Here is a 12,946-nt window from a genome sequence, read left to right as displayed (position 1 = left end):
AGTGGTCACTTTTTCAGAAAAAGAAGAGTACACTATCTCCCATTAAAAAGTAAAGACACTTTTTTCCTTACCAGTTCACCATCATAGCTGCGTTGTTTTCTGCAATGAATGGCAGCTCCCCTCTCGCCTTCATTGTTGCCAAGAAAAAGATCCAAAGGATGTAGTGGAGCATCTCCTACAACCTCGTCCTGCTCCTCAGAGCAAGAAAACCATCCAGCCCAGGCAGTGAGTGCTCCAGCGTGTCAGCTCCAGGCCACTTCCAGCTTGCCGCTTTGTCTGTGAAAGCTCCTTGTACTCCTCAGCCCAAGGAAACACTCCAGACAAATCCCAAAGTTTCCGCACAGTAAACACCTCCCTCACGTATTTAAGATTTATGCTAATAAATGCTGTGTTTCCAACGTCAAGATTTTATATTAATGTCCTGGGTTACATCTGGGCTGCCTGGATTCTGATTGCAGGGTGGATCACAAAGAGCAGGACACAGATTGTAACCGGGGATTAGCAAAATACAAAAATCCGATTTTGCACAGGGAAAGCATCAGTCAACGATGGATTTTCTGGACTTCATCAAGCTCGTAGGAGGCCAGTAATCAGCATTACTTAGGAATGGCCATCGAAGGCATTTCTTCCTTCTATTGAATTGTTGAACGTGAAAAAGAAAAACCAGATAGCTATTGCATAATCCAAGTGCTTGGATATTTTGTGGCTCTTATGACACACAAGTCAAACTACACAGCCCTTGCAGCTGCCTAGACAAAATGTTTGTGTATGTCATAGGTCATTTATGCCTTTCTTTCTAACAGACTTTTTTAAAAGGGAAGTGCCAGACCTGTACCGGTTCCTTGGGATTCTGCTGATTTGTAGGCAAGCTGCCGTTTGGCTGGCTTCTGAGAAAAATTAAAAAAAAAAAAAAAAAAACCAAACAAAAACCCTGGCATTCCTAATTCTCCAACCAATCTTGAAATTTGGAACATTTTAGTCATGGCACAGAAAACAGCTCTGTCATATGCCACCTGTTTGTTTTTTTGGCTGTTTGTTTTTGTGGTTTTTGAGGGTTTTTTGTGCTAACATCCCCAAATGTTATTCACCTAAAAGACATTTGACTACTCACACTGCTTCCAACAGAACCAACATCTGTTATGTCCTGGTGGTAAAAGTGCTAAAAACAATCAGATAGGAGGTTTGAGTCCAAGTGGATCTTGCTGCTTTCCACAAATGGTTGCCCAGTTATGTTCCCCATACCCAGAATCTCTCATAGCTAACTTAGGATCTGCAGTGGCACAAAACAAAACAAAACATAAACCCACTCTTTTGTATACTGCCAGCTGGAGCCTGAGCTCTTGTAATATCCAAAGCCTAAATAATGAAAGAATCATTCAGTTCTTCATTTTGAACCAAATAATTCTGATTTTTTTCTTGAGATGAATATTTCCTTAGTATCACTATAAAAGAGAAGATGCATTTTTTATGGGCCAAAATATTCTGGATGTCAGCATGGTCAGGGAGGTGTCTAAGGTACCTAATGTAAGGATCTTGCCAGAACAGCCATTGATAGAACCTGAGTCTAGATATATCCAGTAAACAAACAAGCCTGGGGGCTGGTCTAGCCTCCTTAAAGTACTCAGTTGAATCTCAGCATAATGTCAATGGAATAATATGTGTAAGATCCTGGAAAATATTTAAGCATGATCTCCAGAACTCCATCAACTAGAAACAAACAAAAAAAAAAAACACTGTAGCAGCTTTTAAAGCATAAAAAAACCCTTTAAGAGCAGCAGCACAGTAGCACAGCTCTGTGAAGAAGTGCAGCCATTTCTGCTCTAGGGCTTTTCATTAGTACTAGATTTGTTTTTGTTTACTAACAATAATTTGTTTTCTGCAGTGATGAGTGGACCCCATCAGGAACAGCATTCTCTTTTAAGTGCTACATAAACCCATAACAAAAAATTAGCTCTTGCTCAAGAAAGCTTATGGTCTAAGGATAAACAGTGGCCTTGCAGAAGTAAAAGGGAGCTTTGCTGCTCCAACAGAGCCAGTATCTTGTTCTATAAACAAAAGGCCAACTCAGGCAGCTTTTAGCTTTACTTTAAGCAGCAGTCCCAGGGCATTAAAAACCAAGCTGTGGGGTTTTCTTAAGCCCTAAATCTACTGGAGGAAATATTCCTCGTATAGACATCTTTGAAAGAGACAGCATGAGAAATCAAAGAATAGATCAGCTGGGAGAAGAGCAAGTACAAAATCAAGGTTCTGTGATTATTTCAGTGGAGACAAGAGTTTTGATAGGTTAAAGAAAATGGTAAGGTAAAAAATCAGCTGTGAAGGGCCATCAGGATATGGACACTCATTTTCTGTGTTTTAAAAATGAAAAAGAGAGGGTCCTGTTGCTCTTCTGAAGCTGTGTAGATTTTTTTTTTTTTATTCCAGCTCTGAGTGCATACTGTCAAAACTGATAATGCACATTGTCACTCCGTAGTGAGCAGGGAAACTGTGACTCAGACACATCCCAGTGCAGTAGCAACTGAGAAACAGTCTCTCTGCCTGAGATTACAGGCAGGCAAACCCTGCTGCAAATACTCCATAATAAAGAGCAAGTGGGGTTGCTCTTGAGACCATTGCGTGTTCAGCCTCCCTGGTTCAAAGTTACACTAAATGGAAGGGAATTAGGCTTTTCTTCTCAGGGGTTTTCTCCCCAGTTTCACAGCATTCCGTGTCCATTTCCACTTCACTCTTCAAGGAACTGTTTTACCAGAAAATCAGACTCCAGAGAAAGACATAAAGATTGAGGCAGGATGTCAGTTAAGGTATTTCTGTGTTCACTTTCTGTCTAAAATCCTCAGCATGAGCAAGGTATGTAAACTTGATGCAGAATAGCAGAGCTCCTGTAGCATAGTGTATGAGTGCAGCTATACCTGCAAAACCCCTTTCACTGTAAACCTGTTCTCTGCTAATTAGCCATATTGTCAGTTAGAAGTAATCTGCCAAATCTAATAGCTTAGTAATGCTGGCCACAGCTCAACTCAGGCTATTCACTCAAGGCAGAATCAGTCTGTTGGATATTTTTCTTTTGTGGATGTTCTGTAGGGACTAACAGTCAAATCTTGCAACAGAGATTATAGCTATAGTTGTTCTTGAAGGACAGTATATATTTCAAAACAGGCATTACTCTGATTCATCAGTACCCTGCTTTTAAATTACTTTGATATCAGTGAAGAACTGTTAGGGCTTGAAGGGATGGATTCCTTTTTATTCTTACATTTGGTTTTTACTGTTATTATTCCTAGGCAAATAGTGGCATGCTTTTAGCTAGCAAGATTTTGGATTTGGGGAGCAGTTACCGTCATGAATAACCTTCAGTAACAACTACATGGTTTTCCAGAAATACTCTGAAAGAACAAGGGAGCCGTTACCACCAGGAACAGCCCTCAGTAACAACTGTATGGTTTTCCAGGAACAATCTGAAAGAACTGGTTAAGGTTTGATTTTTTCTGAAACATTAGGGAAGGTGACAGCTGGTCTGTCGATCTTTGAGTGCATTTATTTAGGCTTTCATTGAAATTCAGAGGAGCCGATAAATGGCATATTAAGGCAATGCTGTGAATTTGGCATATGAAAAAGAAATGGAATTTAGCACAGCTGTGGCAGCTTTTAGGGAACTCTGCATGTAGGCAGTACAATATTCTTTTGAAGGGCTAAAGTAAGGGCTAAAGTGTACCAAATTCCAGGAACATTGCATGCATTATAGGTTTTTTTTTCCCCTGGACCAGCATTCTTTGGGGTTTGGGTACTCAGATTAATAAGACATCCCAGGATCCATATGCAAAGTGGCAGTTCTTGCAGAAGATGCTGGGACTAGCAGTCCCTAAAATGTGATGCAGAAGGAGTGTCTGGACCCATTTTCACTCTTGAAAACTGATGGCTCGGCCATAGCAGTTTCCCTAATGAGATTAAATCCTGCTGCTAAATCAGGTTTCTAAGAGTCGAGGGCCTTAATTGTTACTATGCTACAAGAGTTTGTAGGACTGAGTCAAAACCAGACAGTATTAAGTCAGTGCCAGCAAGCCAGATTTTTAAGCCTGTGAACATCACAAAATTCCAGATGCATAGGGAGGACTGCAGCTTTTCAGTATACTATGAATAGCAGTCATTGTCTTCTGCTTTGAAGATTGAATGTGAAGACTGTGAGCATATAGCAGTACATCTGTCTCAAGTCTTGGTTTTCCACAATGCAGAAATCCATCCAATTTTTCATGAAATTAGGAATGGCTGAGTGGTATCCTCAAATGGGGGGTTGGAGCTGGCCTCGTTCAGTCCCTAAATCAATAAGCTTTCCTTATTTTACTCAAATGCACATTTTCTCTTTTTCTAGGTGAATATACTATAATGACAGCCCATTTTCATCTGAAAAGAAAAATTGGTTATTTTGTCATCCAAACATACCTTCCTTGCATTATGACTGTGATCTTATCTCAAGTGTCGTTTTGGCTAAACAGAGAATCTGTCCCAGCTAGAACTGTCTTTGGTGAGTATCCCACTTTCTCCTAGAACACAGATAGGATCTTTGTGGCTTGTGGAAGTGATTTGCTGTAACAAAACCACACTTCACTACTGTTTATTTCTGCTTGAGGTGTTGTAAATGTTTTCTCACTCTCTTCCATTTTAAACTGAAAATCAATTTAAAAGCCCTGTCTGGGCTGTTTTTGTAAAGTTATGACAGAACTTGGTCAATCAGTTACGTTAAAATTAAGGACAGAAGAACCAGAGTAGTGTGATTTGTGTTGTGTTTTTTCCACTTGGGTAGATACTGGATGGTTTACAAAAATAGACATATGAATTACCATATTTAATGTATACTCCAGCTAAGCATTTGAAGCAGCTATGACTTCAAGACATTTTGTTTATCTTTGTTGTAGGATATTTATCTGGGACAACCATGTAGAGGTTAATTAGTGACAATTATCTCTATTAACATCAAACAAATTAATATGACTTTGCATTTAGAAAATGTATATTTACTGAAGAAATTGTTATGGAAAAAACCTTTGGGGTGTCATTAAATTACTTGGTTTATCCCTAGAAGATTGCAGAAAATAAGCACTTTCTCAAGTGAAGGTTGATGAAATAAGATTTTTACTAGATGAAAAACAAGGGGAGTGGGAACACTTTATTAAGTAAAACTTCATTCAGCTATTTTAAAGGAGTCACTCTTCTGTGGCTAGCCTCCTGAAGTCGGTTGGCAGCTTTGTTCAAAAACCAGCTCAGCAAGTTATATGGAGAGAATACAGGTAGTAGCATCACTCTGCTGACTGATTTTAGGTTTTCAAAGCTGTAACCGAACGTTGAGTTTTTGCTTTTGGGAAAATCTTCCCACAGATAAAAACAGTGGCTGTTTTGTCATTTGCTGTCATATGGGAAAGGAGGAGCTACAGTCAAGGAAACCAGTAACGGTCAACAATTTTAAACATGCAATCGCTGTGTAAGAAAATAAAATAAGTAGTCCCACTTCATTCTGACAGTTAACACAGCCTGGGCTTGTGTTACCTTAAAAGTCCTTATTTAAATACACTACAGCTAAAACTAACCACAACTTCACAGAATAAAACATCTGAGAGTGAAGGCTTTAATTTTTTCTCATTCTTTCAAGCAGTGATATTTCAAGCAAACACTGATTGACTTCATGTGGCCTTCTTAGGTATCCTGCTGAATTGGGACCTGCTCATAACTCATTTGGGATCCTATAAGGGTTAGCAAACTGATCTCTGACTCTTTTTTTTTTTTTTCAGGAGTAACAACAGTCCTCACCATGACCACCTTAAGTATCAGTGCCCGTAACTCTTTGCCAAAAGTGGCCTACGCTACTGCAATGGACTGGTTTATAGCTGTTTGCTACGCCTTTGTATTTTCGGCATTGATTGAATTTGCAACAGTCAACTATTTCACCAAGAGGAGTTGGGCATGGGATGGCAAAAAAGCCCAGGAAGCTGCAAAAATCAAGGTGCTTAACTTATGATTTTTAAATACCTAAAATAAAAAGCAGGTATTCAGTATAGTTTAAGTAACTGAATGGTCAATTTTTAGCTTCTTTGCAGAAAAGGTATTTAATTACCTCATGACATTTTTGTACCTTCCTGTAAAGGAAAATTTGCAATGAAATATGGCACCTTCCCTTCACAGAGATAGAGTACCAGTCTCTGTCATCTGTACAAAGAGGACCTTTTACAGAAGCACATTGGGCATTGAGTATATGGGGCATGGGATTTCAGTCATCAGACTTCTGATAATAGCAGAAATACACCATGAAACATATCTCTGTAGAGCACTCCCTGTATGCTCTCCTAAATAAATAACAAAGCTCACATTGAGCTCCATGAGTCAGGGTGTCACCACAGTAAAAAAAGGAACCAAAGACTGGTTCTGTGAAAACACAAACTTTTGAGTTTCATGCTGAAATGTAACTTTTGGGATAGGATGAACTCTTAGTAAGTCATCTCCTAGAGAGCTCATACCCACAGGCATCCCAAAAGAGCCTTACCAAGAGGCCAAGCTGGCAAGGGCAATGAGCCCTTCCCCACACTCTTTGCAGCCACTGGGGAAATGAGGTTCACATCTTGTTAGCTGTCCATGGACCAGCACCCTCTTCAGATGAAAGACCACGTCTCACTAACAAAAGAAGCTGCTAATGCACATGCCAGGTGGGATGTGGGTCCAGCCAGCGAGTCTCAGCTTTCTCCCATCAGAGAAAGTTGCACTTGAGTAAGGGCTGCAAAATCAAGGCAGAAACATCTGTTTGATAGTTGAAGTCAGAATAGCCAAAGGCATTAATAGCCGTGCTTGATTGTGGTGCTCAGCTTTTTGGGTCAGTATCCTGAGAATGTTTCCACTTTCTGTTCTTGTGGTATAACATTTTGTTCTTTACACTGCAGAAAAAAGAGCGCAACTTACTGGGTAATAAACCAACTAATACCTACAGCACTGGGAAGATGACTCCTGCACCAAACATGCCAAAGGACTCAGCCCCATCTGTCATCTCAAACACTACGCCTGCTCCAGTGAAGCCTGCAGAAGAAAAGCCTCCTGAAAGCAAAAAGACTTACAACAGCATCAGTAAGATTGACAAAATGTCCCGGATAATTTTTCCAGTGCTGTTTGGAACTTTTAACTTAGTTTACTGGGCCACATATTTGAATAGGGAGCCTGTTATTAAAGGTGCCAATTCTCCAAAATAAACTGAAGTACTCTGGAGCCACATGTGAGCCATACTTACAAAGCAGATGCTACCAAGGAAAATTTGCGATCCGGATGACTTTCTACATTTGGGCAATATTCTTCAGGAAGTTTTTTGCATGTTTAATAATATGTACAAATAATATTGCCTTGATTGTTTCTACATGTAACCTCAGATGTTTTGGAGACGATTATATAACTTACAGCAACGGATCTTTATAAAAGATCAGAAGACATTGAACATGGCTTCTTTGCTGCTGAGTATCTTGCATTGATAGTTTACAAATAAAATAAGTTATATTTTTTAACTGTTCAAGTGTACTACATATCGTGGGTTTTATACTTCAGATGTACAGTCATACAAATATGGGCTTAACCTATATTTTACAGAAGAGCTCCACTATTGTCATCTGATAAGTTACTGAGTAACGCCAGTTGTAAATGTGCCAAATTATTAAGTGTAGGGCTATGTTTGAGCACCTTTACTAGATACAGGTAGTGCATTACTCCACAGACAAAACTGCTCAGCCCAGTTTTCATTGGAAGTTTAATACAATGCAGTAAATCCTAATGTGACTATGATGATTTTCACTGCTTGAGACTCTAGTTTGCAGTGAAATAACATAGGGACCAGGATGCTACTTATGTAAATAAAGATGACGGAATCTTGCCCTTAAATGAAAATATGAAGTTTGTTTGGATTTTGTATTCCAAGGAATTCTCTCTAATGATTCTCAGTATTTATTCCAAAAAATTAAGAATTATATTGCATGAAATTAACATAGATTAGGAACACACTTGTGCAAATAAAACATCTAACAACAGCAGTAGACATTTTTATCAAGGTAAAGTAAATTATGTTTGGACATTTTTCCAAGAAGAAGACTGTGTTATATTAGCAGAGATTAAGCAGAAAAGAATTACAGTAATTCTGCAATAATTATTACTTGTTCCCCACTGCAAAAACCAATCAGCCAACACTAGGAAGTGTGATCAGAAAAAAGATGTGCTTCATGACAGCAAGGTGTTTCAGTGACAATATTGACGGAAAGGTCTTTGTACTGTCCATCTGAAACTTTTCTATAAAACGCCTTGCTGCTGACAATGTGTTTTGCTTTCACAATGAATGAGAAAATGCCGTCTGAGTTTCAGCTCTTTCCTCCTTGGCATCCTTTAATTGTTCCAGAAGCTTTTGTAATTAAATCTTAATGTTTAAATAAAAAATGCATTCAACATTTGATTGCAAAATGTCATTTTTATACTGGTTATCCTTTTAGAAAGACCAAAGAGCACACCATGGAAGCTGAAGAATTAAGTGGAAAGCAGACATGCACACACTCGATCACGTGTGCACACATGACAAATCCTCCCTGTTGCCCAGAAAGGGACATGTCTTGAGTGAACACAGTGAATCAAGCTGTTGCAGAATTTGGTACTCTCTTGATAAGGAGCAACAGTCCCATGATCTATTGGGGACAGATCGGAGAGTTCATGCTTCACTTTGAGGTGAGGGTGTGGTCTGGGACTGGGGAGATGTCTTGTCTTCTTTTGTGTCTTCTCCTCAACCCTTTCATTCCTAAAAATTGCCAAGAAAAAATCTCATACATCTGTTGTTTTCTGAAGCTTTTTGTTTGATGCTGTGGAATGAGAAACACATGAATTCTTAAGGGCAATAGAGAAACCATGGGACTAAGTGACTGGATGCTGATAAACAGGAGCAAGGGAGGGGGCACACCCATCTATTCAGTGCTAGCCTGACCTGAGTTGAGGATGTGGGTCTCTGTTTTCATGTAGCCTGCCTGTCTGTCTTTCAGCAGCCACACACCTCCCTGTTTATCATCCCTTTGAGGGATCCCTTTGGCCCTTCAAGGATCAAAAACCATGAAAAATTGCAGTGCTTATTGAAAGGCAAAACTTTATAAAAGTCCCTTGGCTATTTCTTCAGGTGAGAGACTCAAAGAATTACATGACTGAGTTTTGTGAATGAGAAACTCAGAGCCATCTTTGACTAGCATCTTCTCCAGGCCAGTTCTGGAGTCTGCCCCTAAGAGTTTCTATACTTTATTTGCTTACACCCAAGTCTGACTCTTACTCTGTATTACAGCATTATTTCCTGGTCTCCATTGCAGGACTCAGTGAAAAGAATCTCTAATTCTGATCTGTTTTACTTACGTGGAAAGTCATCTTCAATGAGTATGGGTTTACCTGCAACATGTGCATGTTCATGAACACTAGTTTTCCATAATTTGGAAGATGCTTTCATAAGCCAATACACTCTGGGCTGGAATACTTAAATGCTATTGCCTTGCATTATATACTGCCTCACAATTTAAATCTCTCCACAGTCAGTGGAACTGTTTGTGTGGGAGATCACTACTCACTGAGATGGTACCCAAACTGTGGGAGACGGGAGCATTTCCCAGGTCTTGGCTCAACCAAAACACCTTGGCCTTGTCCAGGCTGGGGTGGTATCTGGATGTGTGTCAACCTCCTCTGTTATCCCCTGGAAGTAGCTTGGGCTTTCAGGAATGGAGTGAGCTGTGTCACTGTCCCCAGCATGGGTGAAATAGAACCCTGCAGGACACAGCTACTTCATAGCTCAGTCATGGCCAAAGGGAGTAGTAAATAGGAATTCTTCTCATTGATTTTTTCATGTATGCTTTCATGAAAAAAAAAAGAAAAAAGTTGAGAAGTGAATTACAACAATTCAGCACTGCAGTGGAAGTGTGTGCAGGCTTCTGCCAAATTTCCTTCCTTGCACCCATTAAGAATGAAAGAACAAGTCAAATACAATGGAACAGATTTTTAATTTCTGATATTTGAGCTGTACCATCTTACTTCAAGGATGAATTTAAGCAACAATGTATTTTCTAAAGCGTAATGCTCTTCTGTTATCTTGAGTTGTGTTGTGCTTTTTTTCTAAATGGAATGTGCTGTCTGTGGAATAACTGAACATATTTATACAAAACTGAGGAAGTAATGACTTCATGAAATAATCTCATCTTTCAAAAATTCTTGCTCAACATCTAAGTCAAACTTTGAAGAAAAATGAATGAAACTGCTTTACTCTTCATTTTATGCAGAGAAGATGAATGTAGAACTTGCAGATTTTTTAAATCTAGAGATAAAGTTCTTTGTAATAAGGATATATTTCCCTAATACCCTTGCTTCTCAGATTGGAATTGACACTGAAATGATGACATTGCTTGAATCCTTTCTGACCTTTTATGGTTTTATGTCACTACAAATACTTAAGTATGGTCATTGCCTGGTGACTCTCGGATGACATCCTCACTTTACCAATTTTACATCATCCACTATGTTGTTATAGACATTTGTTCAATTTTGAGAAGATAGGAAAATTGGAAGTTTGATTTTATGAAGCCCAAAGGACTTCTGAAGGATCTTCCAAAGATTACCACTGATTTAGACTCAAGTGTAAGTGTCCCATTCTGTAATGCATTATTGCCTTCTCAGGGCCATCCTCAAAAGCAGTTATCACTTCTCACAATCATAATGTCTTAAAAGTTGCTGCTTAAATTAGTCCCTGGCTAAAAGCAAAGTAAAAAGGAAGAATATTGACTGAAGATACCAACTAATTTCAGTTTGATGAATTTGGAGAGTTTTTGAGAAATCGTGATAGATTGCAATGGACTGGAGCAACAATGATAGGCCGGATTTGTAGGTAGGAAAATTACCACACAGAGGGCAACCCTCCGCTAAAACTTAACACATACATGATAATAAATGCTGGAACCAGCCACCCAAGGTAGTTTTGGCCTCAGTGGATTTGGGCTCAGTTCTTCATTCACTGGGAGCTGGTGTTTTTTGATGTTCTCAGGACAAATGGTCAGGGTGGTCTGGCCCCAGAAGAGCAGCCCTGCCTGCCCTAGATGCCCATTCTTATGCCAGAAGTCTCCATAAAACTGCTGAAAAGCTGCAGCATGGAGCTGAGCATCAGGAGAGATTCTCCCTATCCTGCCCACGAGCCAGAGAGCAGAGGATCCTGTGCTGAAGGACAGAACTGAGTGCACACAGAAAGTGTCAGGACCTCTGAGGTTCAACTTCCTACCTAAAGGCTCCAGCAAGAGCAACAGAGACCTTCAGTCAGAATAAACTGGCTCAAGCCTCTTAGAAATCTCTACTAAGCCTTCAGCTGGACTCCAGGAGATGTAGGAGATGGGTTTCAGGTCCTTCTTTCTTTGTCTCAGAGCAGCCCCAGTTCCCTTCTGTGCTTCTCATGGTATATTTTACTGGAGTGCCAGGAAAACCACCAGTAAGGCTCTCCTTCAACACTGAATCTCAGAAAAGTTCAGGTGCCCAAACTGTTCAGTGCTTGAGAAGGGGCTTCCAGTTCTAGCAAGTGAGGAATTTGATCACTGAGTCCCATTCCTTCCTTATAATTTCCCCCCTCATTTATGCTAACAAGCTCCATGGACGGCTACTTTCAGAGACTCATACTTCCCCACTGCACAAGATATACCACAGAGGTATCCCTCAGGCTGAAAAGATAGATACCTTCTGTGAAAATGCAATGAAAGGTAAGCTAAAATGTGGGTGCATTTTGTTGTGATGGAGAGTGTTTCTGAGAGTATGAACATTTTACTATCATTATGTGGCATGATGAAATGTACTTTGCTTGAAACCTGTGCTGGATAATCATGACCCATACCTGAATATACAATTTGAAAGGCTCAGCAAAGGCAGAGAGTGTGCTTAAAAGTAAAAACATGTGAGTATGAAGAGGAGGAGCAGAAATAACCGAGGCATGAGGTGTAATGAAGAGTGGTGCTAAAGTATCCTTTGGCATTAACATCTAGCTCACCGAGGACAGCAGCAAAAAACCTTAAACATCACCTTTTCTGTTTTCTTACAGCCTGAGGAGAGGGAATCAAAAAATCAATGGACCATATTGCTCCGATCGAGCCTTGGGGATTTCTGACACTCTGCAAGGAAAGAGGGGACATTGTGAGGGTCTTTCTCGAGGTCTGAGCGACTCGATGGCCACATAAAGCTCCGGTCACGGCACACGGTCACGGCTCAGGGGTAACCAAGCGCTCTGCCGCCGGCTGGAGGCAGCGCGGGGTGGAGGACCCGGCCCGATCCCTGGCTCTTCCCGCCGCCGCCGCCAGAGGATCCCGTCACCGCGGCAGGATGCGGTGAGGGCGGGATGGGGCTGGCGGGCGGGGAAGAGGCGGAGAGGCACCCGACGGAGCCGCCGCGGCGGCGGAGTCACCCCCGGATCCCGCCCCTCCCGCTCGGGGGTCCCCGCGGAGCAGGGCCGCCGAGAGCGGGGATGCGGAGCTGGACTTGCCCTCGCCATTCGTAAATCGTCGCCGGGGTCCTCTCCTCCGGGTCTTTCCGCCACCTATTATCTGGCTCACTCGTGCCGCCCCCCGGGAGGTGACGGAGACAGGGCACCCCCAGCCGCCCCCTCCCGCTGGCGGCAAAGCGAGCTCCCCGGCCCGGGCCGCCGCAGCCTTCTCCGGTGCTGCAGCACCGCCCCAGCTGTTCGCGCTGCTGGGCTCCCCGGCAGAGTCGCCGGGGCCGAGCTAAGCTTTTATTTATTCAAATTGAGTGTGTGTGTGAATGCACACAGTTCTTTCTATATGGTCAGCGCAGGGGAAACCCCTCCTTGCATGACAGGCGCTTCGCGTCCTTGCTTTCCAAACGCGCGGGCGCTGCGAGCCAGGACGTGGGAACCGCGACCTGGGAGCCCTGAATG

At 41.5% G+C, this 12,946-nt stretch overlaps 1 protein-coding gene and 1 long non-coding RNA gene across 3 annotated transcripts in view; one reads left to right on the top strand and one right to left on the bottom strand.

Moving 5' to 3' along the window:
- The window catches only part of GABRA5 (gamma-aminobutyric acid type A receptor subunit alpha5), a 55,702-nt gene extending 47,246 nt beyond the window's left edge, over window positions 1–8,456 (top strand). Inside the window, exons 7-9 of the mRNA XM_066176533.1 lie at window positions 4,367–4,519; window positions 5,781–5,992; window positions 6,921–8,456. Coding sequence (XP_066032630.1) covers window positions 4,367–4,519; window positions 5,781–5,992; window positions 6,921–7,223 — 668 coding nt within the window. The 3' untranslated portion in view covers window positions 7,224–8,456. The remainder of the gene's footprint in view (window positions 1–4,366; window positions 4,520–5,780; window positions 5,993–6,920) is intronic.
- The window catches only part of LOC136285410 (uncharacterized), a 90,065-nt gene that overhangs the window by 74,125 nt on the left and 2,994 nt on the right, over window positions 1–12,946 (bottom strand). The window contains exon 3 of one of the 2 annotated variants that reach the window (XR_010719449.1): window positions 8,519–8,797. The exons of the other annotated variant lie outside the window; for it this stretch is intronic. This is a non-coding gene — a long non-coding RNA (uncharacterized lncRNA). Of the gene's footprint in view, window positions 1–8,518; window positions 8,798–12,946 lie in introns of those variants that run through there. 2 annotated transcript variants of the gene reach the window in all.

The sequence above is a fragment of the Chamaea fasciata genome, unplaced genomic scaffold, assembly GCF_029207755.1.
Source record: "Chamaea fasciata isolate MVZ Bird 193981 ecotype frontalis unplaced genomic scaffold, bChaFas1.0.hap1 SCAF_2, whole genome shotgun sequence".
Lineage (NCBI taxonomy): Eukaryota > Metazoa > Chordata > Aves > Passeriformes > Sylviidae > Chamaea > Chamaea fasciata.
Note: the sequence above shows the minus strand (reverse complement) of the source record. Positions and strands in the feature narration are given on the sequence as shown.